The sequence below is a fragment of the Nipponia nippon genome, unplaced genomic scaffold (genome assembly GCF_047370975.1).
Source record: "Nipponia nippon isolate SJK-2023a ecotype South Korea unplaced genomic scaffold, ASM4737097v1 scaffold_3, whole genome shotgun sequence".
In the NCBI taxonomy this organism is placed as follows: domain Eukaryota; kingdom Metazoa; phylum Chordata; class Aves; order Pelecaniformes; family Threskiornithidae; genus Nipponia; species Nipponia nippon.
The window spans coordinates 127,238,008-127,258,598 of NW_028262347.1; the positions used below are offsets into that span (position 1 = coordinate 127,238,008).

Below are 20,591 nucleotides of genomic sequence, written 5' to 3' on the forward strand. Positions count from 1 at the left end.
CCTTTGCGGCAAGGGCATGCTGCTGGCTTGTGTTCAGCGTGGTGTCCACCAGGACCCCTGGGTCCTCCTCTGAAAAGCTGCTTTCTAGGAAGAAGTGTGATAGTGACACTGTTTGGTTTGTCCCACTGTAATAAATTTTTATCGGCAGTAAAGCTTTTCATCTTGTGAGCCCATTCTGAGTCACTTACAAATATGGGAAACAGCAAAAGTCCCTGTGGAATTTTACTGGCACTCTTCTGCTATTGTGGCAAGCATTTACTCCAATCCTGTCTTTGTCTTCTTCGGAAATCCAAGTAACTTTTTAAAATCAACTCTATGTGCTTACATACATGTCACTCAAAGAGCACCAAAACATACCATACTTTGTAAAGTATGACTTGACTTTAGAAAGCTGTTTTAACATTTCTTAAATAAGTCTAATTAATCATGTGTGCACAAGTTCTTTTCTTACACTTCCCACTATACCTCTTGATATTTTCCATGATACTGGAATTCCTGCTCTGGCAATTTCCATAGGACCCTTCTTAAATAGAAGTTGGGTCATTTGTCACCTTCAAGTCATCTGTTTTACAGGCAATTTCAGAAGAGTTAAAAACCCACCTTTCTTCTATAGGAACTCTTCTAAAATGCACACAGGGAGAGACAGAGGGAAAGCAATTTTTCTGTGAGCTGTTACTCAGATTGGGTTTTGGCTCCCGTTATTCTTTGTACATCCCCATGCTATTTTGTAATCCTTTCTGTTTTCCTCAGTTGGATATCTAAACTTTTCAAAGTTTGCCTCCTTGCTTTCAGTAGCCTACCATGCCCTGAGACTTAGCTGTCCTGGTGTTCTTTTGCCCTTTGTCAAGTCTTCTTGATACATGGTGCGCACTTGCCTCTGACATGGCAACCTTACAGAATCTGTGTGATGACTCTTTACGTTTGGGGACCATAGCAGTATTTTTGTCAGGTACAGATTTTCCTGTTTTAGTATGCAACAGATTTCTTGAATATGTCTGTTTAAGACTCTGTACCTGCTTTCCTGCTTTGAGCAAAGAATTGGAAGATGGAAGGTCTAGCGTTCACTTCCACATGTGCTGTTATTTTGTCTGCATGGCGTATTTTTGGGTTTTTTGCAGGTCCTACAGTAGAGCAGCAGGGTGAAATGGCTCGAGCAGGTGGCAGGACCCTGGCAGCTCTACAGCCTGAGCAGGTGACAGAACAATATGGCCTCACTTGTTAAGCTTGTGAATGTGTGGCAAGTTTTACAACACAGATTTATAACACAATATTCTTTGTGTGCCAGATCCATCATTTGGATTGTAGCATGCTTAAAGAGATGAGAACAGCAGAAAGATAATGTGCGTTGTAGCTATGAAGTAATATATGCTTCCATGTGGGGTTTATAAAAATTTTAATAGCATCGAATATCACATAGAAATGAATTGTGATCAGAGCTGCTGAAGAATTGACTGCTATAACTCTTTCCATTCACTCCTGTGTGTAGCGTATGCAAAAGAGGGGCTGTACACCATCAATTACGGCTCTGCAGTCGGGTAGGTAAAATGTGGCATCTGTTGTGAAGCAGACAAGGTGGTCTTAAAGGGAGAACATTGTGGGTTTGGTGAAGAAGACTGGGCATGGAAAGCAAGATAATAAAAAGCAAAGTAAACGTTGAAGCAGTGTTCAGTCTCATTTTTCAATGTGATGCAGGCTGGAAAAAATCATCTGGCCCCAAGTATTCGGGGAGTCAAGACAGCGAGAGGATGTGGTCAACATAAATGGACTGAAGGGGACCAGATGTCAAATAGGTTGGACTTTGTGTAAGAAGTCAGTTCAGAAACTGTTTTCTCTTTCAGAGAGCGGAGATTATTTATCGTCTTGCTGACTTACTAACCGACCAGAGAGAAGAAATTCTCTTGGCAAACAAAAAGGACTTGGAAGAGGCTGAAAATAAAGGTAATATTTCAAGTCCTTCCATGGTAATCTTATTGTCTTGAACCTCTCTGGGCCTCAAAGGAAATGAGCAGAACTAGAATCTTCTGTCACCTGGGATTGAGTAGTATGACTGTCACAGATCAGTGAACCCAGGACCTTGAGAGCTTGTCAGTATAAACAGCTGCAGCTTCCTTAATTAAATAAAACAGATGCCTTCATCAGAGAAGACACTGAGGCCTTGCAAAACACCAAGCAGTGTATTGTAAAAAAAAAAAAAAATATTAGTGCTCCATTTTGCCAAAGGAGGCTCACTTTAGAAATGGAATATAACAAACATCGTCTCTGTTATTGTCATGAGTAAAGTGAATATTTTCTGTTCAGCTCCTGCGGGGAAGGTTGTCATCTCTATACTCAAATTTATGCTTTCCAAAAAGAACCATGTCCCCTTCTGATTGAGGAAGGTTCTCTTTAGGTGGCTTGGATTAAACCCATTCTTCTGTTAGATTGATGCATTCATTGAGAAGTTGGGATTAGGATGTGTACATACAGGAATAGCAAATGTATGAAAATGACACATCATGAATCGTAATACTTTGTGGAAGATGCCAGGGAACCGTTTTTTACTGACCAGAGTACTTGAGGGGACATTGCTGGGTTAACTTACTGTCTGAACGTGTTCAGACTAGAAAATGCAAGGAGTTCTTGCCCAGTCTGAACAGAAATGCTATACATGCGTCTGTGTTTTTGGTTTTCTATCTGTAAAACAGAAAGATGAAACTACTGCCCGAATCTTCCAGAAATATTGCAAGGGTAGAAATTTGTAAGAAATTCAGACATATAGCAGTACTTGAAACAGGGCAAACCTTATCTTTGCCGATGTTGATGTTGCTTCACATACAATCACTTAAACCACATTAAGTGCAAATGTGGTGGTGGTTGAAATCAGTCATGTTTGAGTCGTGTTATTGTAGCTACTGGACTTAATGCTGTGCATTTTTCATTTCAGGTAGGTTTCTTGCTAGGGTGTGGGAAATACCTGAATTTTCCTTAGATTCACCACTTGTTTAAGTCGCTTTTGCTTGAGCCTAGGCAGACCAATCTATCTACAGCACAATTTTTTCTTTCTTTTAGGGAGATTGGCACTTCCTTTGTTGAAACGTCTAAGTCTGTCTACATCAAAGCTGAACAGCTTGGCTATCGGTCTGCGTCAGATTGCAGCATCCTCACAGGACAGTGTTGGCCGTGTAATTCGGCGAACACGAATAGCAAAAGACCTGGATTTGGAGCAGGTGACGGTGCCTATCGGTGTCCTTCTCGTGATCTTTGAGTCCCGTCCTGACTGTCTTCCACAGGTATGTAAGGAGGGCAGTTTACACTGTTGGGAATTCTTTGATGACAAAAGACAGGGTATTTCTGTTGGTGAGCAATTGGGAGGCTGCCAGAAGTCTTGTCTCAAAGGTCTCTTGCTTGGATTCTTCTAAAATTGATTTTGTCGGCAACTCTATTTTTCCTGCAGAGATATTCTCAGGACTTGCTTCTGCAGTGTTCAGTTATTCAGGCCTGGGGTTTTTGTTTGGTTGGTTGGTTTTTTAACCCCGACATATAGCAGGAGTTATCTTACATTCAGATGGTGCAGTTCCTGCATGTGTCTTACAAATGTATGTTCAGTGCCGAACTCACAGCTTGGGAGGCTCCTTTATCTGTCCATGCTGCATACAGCTGAACTGCAGGCTGGGATTAAACAAGAGCTGTTTAATACAGATGGTAGTAATTAACTGTAACTGTTATGAATACATGATAAAAAAAAAAAACTTTAAAAAGACTGAGCACAGAAAGCACAGAGGGTCCAGGCTTTGAGTGGTCTGTCCTGGTCTGTCCTCTGTATAATACTGCTTGTGTGCCAGAGGGGGAATGATAGCTTTTACTCGGTTCTAGTGAGATGCTGTGAGGAAGAATGGTGTTCTAAGTTCCTACGTACTGAAGTTGCTGGAAAGGCTAGTAAAAATCTTGAATAGCATACTGTAAGTGAATGTCATTTATCTTGTGCCAGGAATAAGGCAGGCATCTTAAAGGCAAATACCTTCATCTGCAGTGCTGTGTGGGAGTAGTGCTGTGAGTAAATGCTGTTATGATGCATGAAAATATGGGGGCTGAATTAACATTGCAGAGGCAACCTTGATCTTATTTTCTAACTCCCAACTACTTTACTGAGCAACTGTAGTACATTTTAAAAAGAAAACAAAAAAAACTTCATTATCAACACTATTTCCCACAATTCACATTAGGTGTCTAGGAAGATTGAGGAGTTCTCTAACATATGAGCAGGTGTTTGAGGAGAAAGTGATAGGTACAGGCACTTTAAAAGGAAGTGAGACTCAGCCAGTGGACAGCTTGGTATTTCATGCCTGAATTTTGTAAGAGGTCCCCATTTCATTCTGAAAGGGAGTATGCTCTAGGCAAAGTTCCCGTGAAACAAAAAGGCATTAGGCTCCCTTGCCTACCATTATTAGGTCCTTGCTGCTAGCTCTGTTCTTCGTCGATAACCATGTTATGTATGTTTCCTTGTTGAATTCTAGTCTGTCTTCCTGGACTTCAACCCTGGTCTCTTGCCTTGCGTAGCTGATGTCTCCCTCTTTCTCCGCCCCTTTATCTTATCTTAGAACTTACACCAGACTGACTCTTGCTGGCTTTTTTCCTAGCTTTGTTTTACAGACTTGGAATAGCTTCTCTTGGTAGTTGCCTTTCTTCCTGCCAGCCTGTCCTTCTGTCCTCATACTCACGTCACATTCTCTGATGCAACTTCAGAGGATCATCTTTGATACCTCTGCATTTGAATTGCATGGTTTCTGTCCCATGCTGCAGCTGATAGTAGGATGGTCCCTGAGTGCAGAGGAACAGTTCCCTCCTCTTAGTTTACTGCTGCATCTCATGCTTGTTTGGGTAAGCAATTACAGGGGAAGTGTGACTTTGCCCTGGAAGAGAGCGTACTCGATTTGCTCCCTGGAGCTAGCTTACACAGTTAGTGCTCAGAGTTCAGTCTTGAGTTGCAGTAAAGGTGAAACAATTGCAGATTACCAGTTAAGATTTAATAAGCTTCTAATGAGCATATACAACTAGCACGTTTGCCTCTAATACTTACCAAATACTTACAATACTTACCAAATTGCAGACTGCTTCCTATAGATTCCACCAAATTCAATTGTTGTTCTGAAGTATAGTCATGCTCTGCTATGCTTTGAAGGGACTGAACTGTTTTGAAACCCCTTATCTTCTGTTCTCCTATTAATCACAAAGCTTTTTATTTTTGTGTCTTAATTCTTGATTTTTTTTTTCTTTTCATTTGTTCAAATCAGTTCATAACCTTTATTTTAATATGATGCCTGCAGAGTGGAATTCTTTATTTAAATAAGCTTATTTGTTTAGCTTTCCCTTGTAATACTGACCTTTGGAGACGCAGATACTTACAAGATACTTTCAAAGTACAATCAGGCTGCTTTTTAGTGTCTAGTTTTGTAAGTTAGAAAGACACACAATATCTATATAAGGCAGGCTTCCTAGACTATTATACTTTAGTGTATTTTTCTGAAATATTTCTTATTTTTCAATATTCGTTTCAAATTGCTGACAGCAGGATGAGGTAGAATATCAAACATTGTGATTGGTATTATCCATTTGATATTAGAAGGGGAGAGGAGGTGGTCTGAGGAGATGTATCTGATGGGCTTAACATTCTTCTGTATGAATCAGCATCTAAAGTGTGTCACTAAGCTAACTGCTTCGTAGATGTAAGCCTGGCTAATTCTGGCATCAACATCTCAACAGCATACAACTGATATACTAATGAGTGCGGGTTTGGTGATGGTGCATACAGATACGTATGCTCTTTCCCAGAAGATAGTAATACAGCAAAATAACTTCAAATGCTTAATTTGTTCATTCTAAAAGGTTCTGGAAAGGAGGTGACTTTGTTTTCTAAAGGAATGTATGCTATTTTTTTCAAATAGGTGGACAAATTGTGAGGCCATTGTGAATGGGATTGGGGTGAGGAAGACAAAAAGGGATACAAAAGTAAAATAAGTCTAGGAAGAGAACTTTATCATGTCAGACATACTCCTAGGTAGAAAAGAACAAAAAACTGAAACAAACAATAAAAAAACCTACCACCACCCCTCTGTTGAAGAGGTTTTCAGTTTAGTGGGGAAAACACCAATAAGAACTAGTGTCCAGAGATGGAACAAATTGGGTATATGTTTTCAACAGCAGAAGTAATTTTTTATCTAACTTCCAAAAAGCAGTGGCTTCTTTGGAGCATCTTTTTGAAATATGGTCATCTTGTGTTGCTGGACTCAAGTGGGTGAAATCTGGCACCTTAAACAGAAAGGCAACAATATCAGTCGGTTCCTTCTGGTTATAAGTGTGTGTCGTGGTTTAGCCCCAGTCAGCAACCAAGCACCATACAGCTGCTTGCGCACCCTCCCCCCACCCCGGCGGGATGGGGGAGAGAATCTGAAGAGCAAAAGTAAGAAAACTCATGGGTTGAGATAAGAACAGTTTAATAATTGAAATAAAATAAAAATAAGAATAATAATAAATTGTAATGAAAAGGAAAACGGATGGGCGTGGGGGGGGACACGACCAAAACCCAGGAAAAACTAATGATGCAACCGCTCACCACCCACCAACCGACACCCATCCAGTCCCCGAGCAGCGATTGCTGCCCCCCAGCCAACTTCCCCCAGTTTATATATCGAGCATGATGTCATACAGTATGGAATAGCCCTGTGGGCCAGTTTGGATCAGCTGTCCTGGCTGTGCCCCCTCCCAGCTTCTTGTGCACCTGGCAGGGCATGGGAAGCTGAAAAGTCCTTGACCAGTATAAGCGCTACTTAGCGACAACTAAACCATCAGCATATTATCAACATTATTCTCATCCTAAATCCAAAACACAGCACTATACCAGCTACTAGGAAGAAAATTAACTCTATCCCAGCCAAAACTAGGACAACATGAAAGCAAAGTGATAGAGATGATGCTGGGCCTATTGTCTGGAAGGTTTTTTTCCCCCACACTATGGCAAGTGTTGTCTATAACTTCTGTTTTAGACAGCACAATGAAAATGTTCTTCCTGCTCATAGGAAGAGCTCATTAGCCACTTTATGCCAGAATGATTAGGGATGAGAGTTCTTGCACCTAAAATTGTTCTCCTTGGGGTCCTTGCCCACACCGCTACCCAGTTCATACCAGCGCCTACGTTGAGGGTTTCCTCTGACTTATCCACTGCAGTGTCCCCCTGGCAATAGTACCCTGACAACTCAAGTTTGTTCCTGAAACACTAACACATTTCTTTTCTGGAGTTAAATGTGCTCTTACTTGTAATGATTTTTTTGTTGCAATAAAATGAAAACTGTAGATTAACATTGAGTAAATCAACAGGATTAAAAATCCTGTTCTTAATCTATTTCGTGGGTGTTATTCTGACAGAAGAGACAGATTACTTTTTTTTTTTTTTTTAAATAAATTCTTTTCTGACAGGTGTCTGCTTTGGCCATAGCCAGTGGAAATGGCTTACTACTTAAAGGAGGGAAAGAGGCAGCACATAGCAATCAAATCCTTCATCATCTGACACAAGAAGCACTCTCCATTCATGGAGTCAAAGATGCGGTGCAACTAGTAAGTGCCTAGAATTAAATCAAAAATTTCTTTGCTGTGGTATGTATAAAAAGTATGGGCAGAACGTGAGAGTTCAAACCGTAGACTGCTTGTATTGCAACTACCACAGGTGAACACAAGAGAGGAAGTAGAAGATCTCTGTCGTTTGGACAAGCTGATAGATCTAATCATTCCACGTGGTTCATCACAGCTAGTCAGGAATATCCAGAAAGCTGCGAAGGGAATCCCAGTGATGGGACACAGCGAAGGGATCTGTCATGTGTATGTGGACACGGATGCCAGCGTTGAGAAGGTCACACGAATAAGTAAGCTGGGAGAGGGTGATTTGAATCTCATGGGTGTAGTTGAACTTCCTATTTGGAGTATGTGATATGGTTATGGTAACTGATAATTCATATGCTGTTCAAAATCTTTGTTGTAAATGTTATGTAACCAATTATCTACTCTTAAACCTCAGTCAGAGACTCAAAGTGTGAATATCCTGCTGCCTGTAATGCTCTGGAAACTCTCTTAATTCATCGAGACTTGCTGAGAACCCCGTTGTTTGATCAGATCATAGACATGTTGAGAGTAGAACAGGTTAGTCACTCATACTTGTGTTTTGTTTTGTGTTTTTTTTTCCTAACACTTTAGAAGCATTTCGTCTGGCTGGTTTAGCCCTGTTTAGTTTTATGGGAGAACTTTCTCTGCTTCTCCACACAACCCCAAGTTTTTCCATAGAAATTATCTGAAAACATCTTCAGGACAGCTACGTGCCATTATTGGGATACAAATACTTCCTTTTGTATAGCAAAAATCATCTTCTGCCTTAGAAGAGCATACACACAACCCTTTGTCTACCCCTCTTAATTCTGTCTTAATTGCTGTTAACCTCCCAGGCGCAAAGCCTCTTGTTCTTGAATCTATTCATTTAGCTTCTTACCCAAGTGAATTCCATTTCTGTGTTTCTCCTTTCTGAATCTGCTTCATGCACATTTTTTTAAACCTTTCATCTTGCATGCCCTTTATCCCCACCCGTTTTCCTTCCTGGTATGTCAAAGGAACAGCAAAAGGCCAGTATACTAATTAGTTGTCTTGACATGAGTAATGTTTTGTCAGTAAAGGTAGCAGAGATGCATCAGGAGAGAAATATCCATGAAGCCGTGTGAATTGCACATAAATAAAGGATTTTCACACAGCAGTACATACCTGGCAAATAGAGTGTACAGGCAGTGATTAATGCAGGTAAAATAGAGAGGCCATATGTTTTGATGATGTTGAAAGGGTCATAGTAAAAGAAGCTGATAGGTAGTCAGGACCAAGTCCTCACTTAATGGATTTTTTTTTTTAATGTCTTGTTTGGTCGTTTCTTGGGAAGGGCAGAGGGAAGGTTAGATCTCTGGATTTTGGATGGGAGGAATGTCAGGACTAGTGCATTTCCACCACCACCCACCCAGCTCCTAATACAGTGGGGAGGATGTTACCTCTGTCTAATCTGACTTGGCAACAAGAAACATGCAAATATTGGGCAGGATTATGCAATTAAAGTAATTTATAGTTGCACAAGAAAATGCCGTTTCACAGATACCTTCTTAAAAGCCTTCTAACTTCAAATTTTGCAGACTCATGCCTTATTTCCTATTTGTGTTTGTCTTGTCAAAATTTCCAGTGTTTTATATGCATGGGGATTTCTTGTCTGTATCAGTTCTAAATTATCTCTCATTGTTTAGGTGCCTCAGCTACTATGATTAAACTCCGAGGTTGATAATGCATTAGAGCTTCTTTACAACAAATGAAAAATATCTGTGTGAGTTTTCTGGTTTTGGACCCAGTAACTCCTTTGTGTCTGAAACACATGCTTCAGAGAGGGCTGGTGTCAGTTTACAAAATAAAAGGGTAAAAGCCATTCAAGATCTTAAGTCTTTGGTAGGTGGAAGCTTGGAAGCATTCCTGTAGTTATTCTCTGCGCTGCAGTTACTTTCTTAAAACAAGGGCTGGCTGCAATATTTTAGCTGTTTCCCCAGTACTAGTGTTGTACTGTCTTCCTGCCTGATGACTTTCTAAGTGATGCGATTGCTTTAAATAATTTGAAACGAGTCCTGAACTAGGAGCATGTCATGCTATGTAGCCAGCCTAGCATGTCAGCTATTGTACCTTGTTGCTAGTTCACCAGTATGCTAAGTTTCCCAAAGTGCAGGCTTATTTTTCTTACACTGCATGCAGTGAACATTTGATTCACGAATGTTGTGGGTTAACCCCAGTCAGCAGCTAAGCGCCATCCAGCTGCTCACTCACTCCCCCCTGTCGCAAGCGGGACGGGGGGAGAGTATAAGAGGAGCAAAAGCAAGGAATCTTGTGTGTTGAAAGAAAGATAGTTTGATAAGTGAAGGAAAGAGGCAGAAAAAAGGGGGGGGGGGGGGGGGGAGAAACAACAAAAAACCCAACCCCCAAAAACCCACTCAAGTGAGGCAAAGCTAATTACTCACCATCTGCTGCAAGTAGACCAATACCCAGCCAGTCTCTGAGCAATGCCTACCTTCTTCAAAACCCCCCTCCCCTCAGTTTGTATTGCTGCGCATGACATTATATGGCAGGGAATATCCCTTTGGTCAGTTCAGGTCATCTGTCCCAACTTCCTGCGCATTCCCAACCTTCTTGCTAGGGGGACAGATTGGGGGGGGGAAGAGAAGGCCTTGGCACTGCAAGCTCTGTTCAGCAACAGCCAAAACATTGGTGTGTTTTCAACACTGTTTTAGTCACAAGTCCGAAACATAGTACCGAAGGGACTGCTATGAAGAAAATTATCCCACACAGAGTACAAGAAGCCACATTTTCACCTGGAAGGCATTGGTATGGTCAGCAGCACAAAATGTTTCTGGTATTGCAGGTGAAGATTCACGCTGGCCCAAAGTTTGCATCGTACTTGACATTCAGCCCTTCAGAAGTGAAATCTCTCCGCACAGAATATGGGGACCTGGAGTGCTGCATTGAGGTGGTGGACAGTGTCCAAGAAGCTGTTGAACATATCCACAAGTATGGAAGTTCTCACACAGATGTTATCATCACAGAGAATGGTTAGTGATCAGTCTGCTTCCTTAAGCTACTGTTTTGGTTTGACTGCCAATTCTTGGTGTTAGTGTTACTACTTACACTGCAGTAGTTGTTCTTCTCTCGGGTCTGCAGTAGGCATCACCAACTGGAGGCCTATGAGCTAAATGTGCCTACAGTCCTGTTTAGCTCAGAGAAAACATGTCGTTGTGTGGCCCTTATTCCAGGATGTTAAGGAATGTGCTTGAGCAATTGGCCGATGGCAAGTCAGCACATGTTCTTGCCAGGCAAATTGCTTTGTGTTCCTGTGTTGTGCACACTTACCAAGTCAGAGGGTTTTGCAGGAACATCTCCTGAATCCTGGAGATGTCCTTAGGCCTCTGAAGGCTGATTAGATGAGCTTCTATAGTACCTCACTGGAGGGAATAGGGATCGTAGGGAGGATAAGACTTTATCCACTTTGTCTTCCCATGTCATTTTTATGTCTTGAAAACAAGGACCACAAATGTTTTCCCCCTACCTCTCCCAGTCCTTTACTTCCCACTTCTGCATCCCTAGTACAAAAACTGCATTTATCTCAATTCACAGTTTCTTGCCTCTTTGTTGTGAACTTGTGCTCCTTCATGCAGCTCTGTGCTGCTCCCATCCCTAGCATCTGTCCTGCATGCAGTTTGAACACTGTGCCAGTTCAAAACCTAGCTAGAGCTGTGCCCAGCCGAAGGTTGACTCTCGGACCAAGCCTGGAACTCCTGAGGATCAGCTGCAGTAACATCATGTTGATCTGTGGCTGATGAGTGTGTGAGTCAAGCAGGCTTCTGTTTCTGTACCTCCTGCCAAGCTTCAGCGAGTGTCAGTAAAAGGCATGCATTTGGTAATGTAACCCACTGCCACAGGACCTGGTGCACTAGTGATTTGCTAGGGAGTGTACTGGAAATAGAGCTGATCTTTAATGTTCACCTTGTCACTAAGGGCGACTGACCTGCGCCTCACAGCCTTACAGAGAACAGAGTCCTCCAGAGGATTAAGACTTGCATAACTCTGCTTGAGCTTGCTCAGGTCTTGCGTGTTCTGTGTTCAGCCGGATTAGTTAGCTGATGTCGTGTGGTATTTCTGCATTGTATTTCCCAAATATTACCTGCAATAGCCATTTAGTTTAGGATTTTTCATTGTCTGGAACAATCCCATGTTTGAGATTAATGGAGAGCAGACTCTGTAGTTTAACTGTCTCAGTTTGACTGCAAAATGTTGTTTGGGGCAGCTGTCCTTTCTCCCCAGTCATACAACTATCCCTGTTTGCAGGTTCTAGACTGGATGTATTTAGAATTAGACATCTTTTTGCTTTCTTCTAATCTTTGCAGGCTTCTTGTAACATTTGCAGCTGTGTCTGCTTGATAAGCATACTGGGAAGAAGGTGTAAATGAACATGTCTTAGCCCAGGCTGTTTAAACACTGTCTGATGAGGTTGCATGTGAAAGTTGTATTGTTATATCTGTTCACTGTATTATGTTGTGTTTATTGGAGTGCGTGATCATTCCGTATGTACTGGATTTTATTTTTCTCTCTGCCTCTTTCCCAGAGAAAACGGCAGAGTTCTTCCTCCAGCATGTGGACAGCGCTTGTGTTTTCTGGAATGCCAGTACCCGATTCTCTGATGGCTATAGATTTGGACTTGGTAAGAGAGAAAATACTGCAGGGATGTGCCTGCAGGATTTGCTGTTGTGTGAAAAGTGTGGCAGTCTGAATCCTGGAAGATAGGATTAGTCTCTGATCTTACTGTCTAATATAAGGTTTTCAGGAAAGGTACCATAGGAAAAGTTGAAGCTTAGACATTTAAACCACGCAGAACAGCAGACAGTTTAATATCCCTTTCCTGCCAGAACTAGGTAATACTGCTATACAGACTATGTAGATTAATTTTGGATCCTTTGAAGCTCTGTTCAATCAGAATAAAGTATGTTGCATGCATGTAATGATAGAACAATGCAACACAGGATCTGAAATTGATGAACAGTTTTTTCTTTTGTTTGTCTTTCTAATGATGCTGTAAAGAATGCCATGCTTCGCTCCTGGGCAGACTGAGCTGCTGTCCAGTGTGCCAGCCTTGCAGTGTTGAGGAATGAAAGGCAGGAACCAAACTGATTATCAGTTGCTTAAATAAACAGGTGCACCTACTGTGAATTGCAGGAGACAAGGGAAACATTCTTTTCCGAGGTAGAAACTCAGAAATCTCCATAGCAGGCTATTACTGTGTCAGCTGGAACGGTCAGTGTTCCATGTGATTAAAAAATTCTAGTTAGGGTCTTGCAATATCTCCTCAATATGATAAAAAAGGACATAAGATCACAATCTTGACTAATTTAGCTTTTTTTTTTTCTTTAAGGATTAAACTCTCAGGAAAAAAGTCTAAGATCCATGTAAGAGATAACCCTCTCTCTTGCATCTTTCTCTCTAAAAGTAACTGTAGCAGCCAGAAGTATAAACATTACAATTTATAATGTAATAGTTAAGCTCCTCTAACTTTTAAATCGGAACAGGTAAACGTAACTGCTGGCATTCGGAGAGGAGCAGAGAAAGGCGGGTCGCTGAAAGGCAGGCAGCTGTTTTTACATAAAGGTGGAAAACTGCTTAGTATGAAGTGAACGTCTTCTGAGGATTAACTACCTTACCGTGTGTTTCCTACAGGCGCCGAAGTGGGAATTAGCACTTCTCGTATCCATGCACGTGGACCTGTGGGAATTGAAGGACTCTTAACTACGAAGTGGTTGCTGAGGGGGGACAATCATGTCGTTTCTGACTTCTCAGAGCATGGGAGCATGAAGTATCTTCATGAGAGCCTCCCTCTCCCTCAGAGAAATACCAACTAAGAACATCGGGGCGGAGGGGAAAGCGCAGGGGTATAAATATTTCCTGAAGATGTTCAGGCCTCAGGGCGTGCGCTGGGGTGGGAGTTTGGTTTTCATCTTCAGGAACGTTGTTCTCGGTCACTGTGCAGTACAATGAATACAAAATGATCCCATCAGTGAGATTTTTTTTTTTTTTCCCTGCCTCTGTTCCCTTAGTATCTGCAAACTGACCTCACTGTTCCCAGAGACAGACTTCTTCAACGCATACAAGTAACATAAGGAAAGATTTAAATGTCTGCTGCATTCTTTTTTTATCTCAGTGCTCCCTATAGCAAATACACTTGGTGGTGGAGCATTTTTTTTTTCCGTAAGTCTTTGTTTTATTCAAGTATCTGTTCTAGAGAAAAAACTTGGTAGGTTTTTATTTTTCTTCAGTCTTATGAGCATGGCAGCTCTTGAAAGCGGGAAGGCTTTACAGTTACTATCTTTGTATTTGATCACTCTCATGATAAGACGTTCCAAATGCATAGTAAGCTTTTGACTAAGAAACTTTTTATATCGAATTTCTTTGTATTGTTGACTATTGTAGATAAGTAAAACAACTGTCTACTACGTGAATTTTGTTACTTATTTCTACCGAAGGTTTCTTTTTCTTTGGTTTTATATAAAACTTAACTTTCCACAACCCTTCCTCTAAAAGCAAGACGACTTCGACGCTGGCTCTGAAGAAGCGCTTCCCTTCGTGTGGGGCAGCGAGCGGGCCTGGGCCTGCGCCCTGCGGCGCCGTGCGGGGTGTGGCCCCCTTCCCGCAGCCAGACGCGGCTGGGGGCTCCCCGCCGCCACAGCGCAAAAACACCCCAAAAGCCCCGATTCTGCGTCTGCAGTGGGGGGCGGGGGAACCGCAATTTGGAGGGGGGAACAACACAGTTGGGGCTCCCAGGAAAGCCAAATCCGCCTGAATTTCTGCAGCCGGAACACAAACCCCCTGGGGCCGGGCCGGGCGGGGGGGGGGGGGGCGCGGGGTCGCGTTGGGGCCCAGTACGCCCCGGCCCAGGTTGGCCTGCCGGTCGTGAAGCGTCCCGAGGGTGAGGGGCCGGCCCCGTGCCTGGAGGCTCCTGGCTCTGTCTCCGGTGGGTGCCCCGCGGGTGCGTCAGCGAGGGCTGTCTGGTGGGGAGAGTCCCGGGCCAAGAGGGAGCGGGGAGGTTCGCTGCGTTTTCCAGTGCACACTGGGAGGTGTAGTTTTTACAGCAGTAGCTGCCGGGCAGCCGCATTGCTCCACGGCGCGTGTGGTGAGGTGTAGTCCTTGCTGCCGCCGCAGCGCAGCACGAGGTGTAGTTTTGCTGACGGATTCGTGTGGTTTTCTCTGAGCTTCCAGCTGTGACTGCACCCCATAAGTGGTGCAGCCGCGCCTTGAGAGCATGTGTGTGGCGATGCGCTGCCCGCTGTCCCAATAACGGTGCCGCAGGTGAGGCACCGCATGTGCGCGGGGGTGCCGCTGTGGTGCATGTTGCCGTCTGCTGGTAACGGCAATGCGATATCGTGGTGCCTGCAGGGTGATGCTGCCGCACTCCTTGCTGCCTCCCGGTGAGGAAGCGGCAGTGCTGGCCCACGGGCGCGCTGTTGGCGGGCGCTCGGCGCGCAAAATGTGAAACTGCAGTGCCGCCCTGAAGCCTGTCCCATAGCCCCACATCACCCCCGGGCCCTGTCGTGAAGGCTGCAAGCTGGCTCTCAAGTGGGTTGGATTCTCCCTTAACGTGGGTGCCGTTACCAGCAGCGCAGGGAAGAGCGGCATCTCCAGAAGACCCTGCAGAAGAAAGGGCTTTGGCCAGGGGTGATCTACGGTAATAACGGTTGCCACTTCTTCTTTCCCTGTGCCAGAGGCCATGCTGAGGATGCGGTTGTCCATTCCTCCCGTGGGGATGCTGCTGACAGCACCAGCCTCAGGCTTGCGTGGGTTGTCTCTGCCTGACCTCACTCTCCTCGCAACGAGGGGGTGGAAAGGGACAGGCGGAGCGCTTACTGGCTGTGGACAGGAGCTGCCGCGGCTGAAGCCGGAGAGGCTGGAGAAAGGTAAAGGAGATTGAAGGCCGTCTGGCCGACAGCTGTCTCCTGCTGCAGGCAAGCGCAAGCCTGCCTCTCTGGGTGGGGAGGGATCTCTCTTCATAGTCTGTAGCAGGCCAGACTGTTACCAGAAAGTGGCAAAATAATTCACTCTCTAAAACTTAATTTTGGCATTTTAGAAAGCAGGTATTCTTTATTGCGGCGCTGGGCAGCACTGGGGATCATTCCACCATGAGAGCTCCGACAGCCTGATAAACTTTCAGTAATTACATACTATGAAATCATACATATTCATAGGATTTCTGAGAATTTGTTTACATAAACATGATATTTCTTGGAACTTATTAACATATGCAAATGTCCAATCTGCAAGCGCAGTCGTCTTCCGTGGTAGTCTTCAAGTGATCTTTGGGGTCTTCAGATGAAGGCTCATAGTCGTCTTCACTGTGTTCGCTGACTGACCTTTACTTCTGCGCAAACTCAGTTCTGGGATCACGTATACGATGTCCTTCAAGGTCCGTTTGGTCTGGTCTAATGGTCGTTTTGCACCTTTCTTACTTTATGGTTTCACACATCTGCTCTCCCAAGGCCTAGCTGTCTGAAGGGGATTATTCAGGAGCTTCTTATCTTACAAGTGTCCCAACTATTCACAAAGCTTTACTTTTGTTTGGTTACATCTGTTGTGCAATGATTCTAACGACTTGAATTGATAGCTTCTATCTATATTCGCAGGTATTTCTTTTGAGGTCTTGTGGCTTATATGCTACAGTCCTCACTATACAAACATTATATCTTGTACAGCAGTTACAACATTGGATCATTATGCAGGCAAGAATACAAACTACAATAATAAAAATCACTAATAAAAATAATCTCTTCAGCCATAACCAATTAGGTAACGAAGAAGTGGGAGTACTCCAAATCTCTTCAAACCCAAAAGAGGTATTATCTTTAGTTACTTCATGTAAGGTTATTGTTTGGCCATGTATGATTTTTAAATCTTTGGATATCCTTCCACTTTCATCAATGTGTGTACAGCAGCTTGAATTTACTACCGCACACACTCCTTCATGGGAAGCCAACATCATGTCTAAAGCCATCCTGTTTTGTAATGCAACTTTGAAAAGTTTGGTAGTGTCTTCTTGTAAAGCTTTTATAGCATCGGGTGTGGCATTCCCGATTTTCTCCATGACTCCTGCTATGTTTACTATTGCTTTTTCCAATTCACTGACTCCTAACGCTGGGATTAACCATCTGACAAATGAGTGAAAGGCAGTAGACCGAGTAATCAATGGATTATCCATTGCTCTTTTTTTGTTTTCCAATTGGGGATTTAATCCCCCCATTCCATGGAGATGTGTTATTACTTTAATGTCCAGGGACACCACCCCTAATGTACAAGAACCTGTCCACCAGGGAGGTAGTGCTTTAAGGGCTTGGTCTCCGCACAGCCAATACCATCCCAGTCCTTTGGGCACTTCCCAAAATTTTAAACTTTTGGGCTGTCCCAAAGGCTATTCCAAGTGGTATTGAAAGGAATTGGTAGGCCAATTTGTGTTACATCGGACCGAGTACTGTGCTTTGGGAATCTAGCACAAATCCAACATTTGCTTGCATTAATAGCTGAAGCTACTTCTGCTACTAATGGCACAGGAACATTCTCGTGCCATGGACCTTCCTAGTTTCGGCCCAAACACTTCTGAACTTATCAGTAACACAGAAACTAAAGTTGTCATTTGAAAACGAGCTTCAGAGGAGCTGCCTCCTCGGAAGTCCCTGGTTTTGGAGCCTTTTTGACTCTTGAGTAATGAATCCAGGGCCCTTTCTTATCTAGTTTTAGGCCTGTGTATTTGTCAGTAAAACCTGAAATGGTCCTTTCCACTTTTCTTGCAGGGGTTCTCCGGTCCATGACTCCAGGTATACCCAGTCTCCGGGCTGGAACGGGTGTACTGGGGAATCGAGATTCAGAGATTTATTTACAATCACATTCTTTTTCATTTCTTGCATCACTGTCCCTAGGGTATTAGATACTTCCGTAAATCTGTTTCACCACTGATGTTTAATTCTTCTGGTAATTTAGGAATCTGGTACGCTCTCCCATACAACAGCTCATAAGGGCTTAACTGATGTTTTCCTTTAGGCTGAACTCTAATTATCAGTAGCGTAAGTGGAAGTGCTTGTATCCAAGTCATTGAAGTGGCAAATTTTACTCAATTGCAGTTTTAAGGGCTGATTCATGCGCTCTACCCGTCCACTGGATTGCAGGCGATAGGGGGCATGCAGCTCCCATGTTATTTGTGATACTCTGCTTGTCGGACAATGTCTGCAACAAAACATGGCCCCCTATCAGAGGAAATCCCTAAAGGAACACCAAGTCGGGGTATTATTTCTTTAAATAAGATTTTGACAACTTCCCTGGCCTTGTTGGTGCGACATGGGAAGGCTTCAGGCCATCCTGTAAAAGTATCCACCAATACGAACAGATAGTTTAACCCTCCTTTTCTTGGCAGTTCAGTGAAATCTATCTGCCAGCGCTCTCCTGGAGCATCTCCTGGTTTTGTGGATCCAAACTGAATTCTGTTCTGTGTCTTTGGATTATTTCTAAGGCATGTTTCACACGTTTCAACTATGGACCTTATAATTTCTACCATATTATGACTCACCACTGACTTTTGCAGATGTTTCAGTAAGTTCTCGGTTCCCCAATGAACACTATTATGTTCTTTCTTTACTATCTCATGCATCAAAATTGGGGTTAGAATTACCTGCCCCGTAGGAGTAACAGCCCATCCATTTTTCTGTATTTCAGCTCTTAAAGTTTCAATTAAGTTTCTGTCCTGACTATCATAGTTAGGAGATTCTCCTAATTCTGTTTTCTTTTCAGGGATTATTGCCAATATTCCTTTACCCTTTTCTGCAGCCTTACAAGCGGTCAAATCGGCCAATTGATTGCCTCTTTCCTGTGGGGTGCAGCTGGTTTGGTGAGCTTTGCAGTGCATAACAGCCACTTCTTTTGGTTTCTGTACACTTCCGAGTAACTTTAGAACCTGCTCCACATGTTTAATTCTGGTCCCTTGAGATGACGATAGTCCCCTTTCTTTCCAAATCGCTCCATGTGCATGTAATACTCCAAATGCATATTTGGAATCGGTCCATACATTCACTCGCTTTCCTTCACTCAATACTAAAGCTCTTGTTAGTGCAATCAGTTCTGCTTTCTGGGCTGACATTTTTGATTGCAGAGCTTCTGCTTCTACAACAGTATCCACTGTGGTCGCGGCATATCCCGACATCCAGATCTCTTGTTTCACAAAGCTGCTCCCGTCCAAATATAGCTCCCAGTCTGGGTTTTCCAGAGGGGTGTCTTTCAGGTCAGGTCGGCTGGAATACAGCTCCTCGATAGTCTGTAAACAATTGTGTGGGTTCTTCTTCCAGTTGTCGAGATGACAGGAAAACTGCTGGGTTTACTACTGCCGTTGATTTAAAAACAGCATCATTTTGTTCAAGAAGTGCTACCTGGTACTTCAACATCGGGCTCGGAGACAACCAGTGCCCACCTCTTTGGTCCAGGACAGCGAGTACCACGTGTGGTACAGACCCAGTCATTTTCTGTCCCAGTGTCAGTTTCCGGGCTTCTTGGATTAACAGCGCAGCAGCGGCGACAGCCCTCGGACCACCTGGCCGTCCTTTGCTGGTACGGCCCCATTGCTTGCAGAAATAGGCCACCGCGCGTCTGTTGCCTCCTGGCATCTAAGAGCGCTCCCAGAGCCGTAGCTTGTCGCTCGTGAATGAACAATTCAAAAGTTTTAGTTGGATCAGGGAGTCCTAAAGCTGGTGCCTTCATCAGAGTTCTTTTTATTCGTTTGAAAGCATTTCTGGTGCTGTCGTCCCGTTCCAAACATGCAGGTGGTGAAGTTTTCAGTAGCTCATATAAAGGTTTCACAATGAGTCCATAGCCTGCAATCCACAGCCTGCACCACCCCACCGTTCCCGGGAAGGCCCGCAGCTCCCGTGCATTCTGGGGCTCGGGATGCTGGCAGACGGCTTCCTTTCCTTCTGTGCTCGGTCTTCATCCTTTCAAAAGCTCAAATCCCAGATACCTGACAGATTCTCAAATGACTTGTGCCTCTTCTTTTGAAACTCAGTAACCATTCATTCCCAGAAAATTCAAAAGAGCAATATTGTCAGCACTCTTCCTGGGTTACAGCTGCAACTAGAATATCATCGACATACTGCAACACAGTCCCTGTCTTGTATCCTCTTTTCCAGGTTTCCAGTTCTTTGGCTAATTGATTTCCAAATATTGTAGGACCATTTTTGAATCCCTGTGGCAACGCTGTCCAAGTGTACTGTGATTTATGACCAGTTTCCGGATTTTGCCACTCAAAGGCAAATATATTTTGACTTTCTTGCTCGAGAGGTATGCAGAAAAAGGCATCTTTCAAATCTATAACTGTGAACCATTCTTGGTTTTAATTTATTGTTGTCAGTAAAGTGTATGGTTTTGCAGCTACTGGATGAATATCATGAACAATTTGATTAATAGCTCTTAAATCTTGTACCAATCAATAACTTTTCCCATCTGCTTTTTTTACTGGCAAGATGGGGGCGTTGTATTCTGATTCACATTCCCTCAGCAGACCGTATTCTATGAATTTCTCAATAATTGGCATTAACCCGATTCTAGCTTCTAGTTTCAAAGGGTATTGCTTTTGCCTTACTGGCTTTGCTCCTGCTTTGAGCTCCGTTTTTACCGGTTCAGCGTTCCTACCTTTACCAGGGACTTCTCCAGCCCGTACGAGGGGCATCACTGCATTTTTCCACTTCTGCTGGGATGCCGGTTCCTGAAGTTTTATCTTCCTGCAATAGGAACGCAGTTGCTTGTACAAGTTTAGATTCAGGAATTAATACATCGACCTCCCCGTCTTTAAATCGTATTTCTCCTTCCAATTTTTCTAACAAATCTCGCCCTAGCAAAGGTTTCGGAGCCCCCGGTAAATACAGGAATTGATGTGTTACCCATTGTTTTCCAATTTTGAATGTTAAAGGCTTGAAGAATGGCCTAGTTTCAGC

General features: G+C 43.5%; 1 protein-coding gene across 14 annotated transcripts in view; it reads left to right on the forward strand.

Annotated features, from left to right (window-relative positions):
* Nucleotides 1-14,069, forward strand: part of ALDH18A1 (aldehyde dehydrogenase 18 family member A1) — a 39,812-nt gene extending 25,743 nt beyond the window's left edge. For all 14 annotated transcript variants that reach the window (XM_087765977.1, XM_087765979.1, XM_087765981.1 and 11 more), the window contains 9 exons: nucleotides 1,119-1,192; nucleotides 1,839-1,938; nucleotides 3,049-3,269; nucleotides 7,450-7,587; nucleotides 7,697-7,892; nucleotides 8,045-8,166; nucleotides 10,454-10,640; nucleotides 12,191-12,286; nucleotides 13,297-14,069. In XM_087765977.1, the coding sequence (XP_087622103.1) occupies nucleotides 1,119-1,192; nucleotides 1,839-1,938; nucleotides 3,049-3,269; nucleotides 7,450-7,587; nucleotides 7,697-7,892; nucleotides 8,045-8,166; nucleotides 10,454-10,640; nucleotides 12,191-12,286; nucleotides 13,297-13,478 (1,316 nt within the window). In that variant the 3' untranslated portion in view covers nucleotides 13,479-14,069. The remainder of the gene's footprint in view (nucleotides 1-1,118; nucleotides 1,193-1,838; nucleotides 1,939-3,048; nucleotides 3,270-7,449; nucleotides 7,588-7,696; nucleotides 7,893-8,044; nucleotides 8,167-10,453; nucleotides 10,641-12,190; nucleotides 12,287-13,296) is intronic.
* The last annotated feature ends 6,522 nt before the right edge of the window (nucleotides 14,070-20,591 follow it).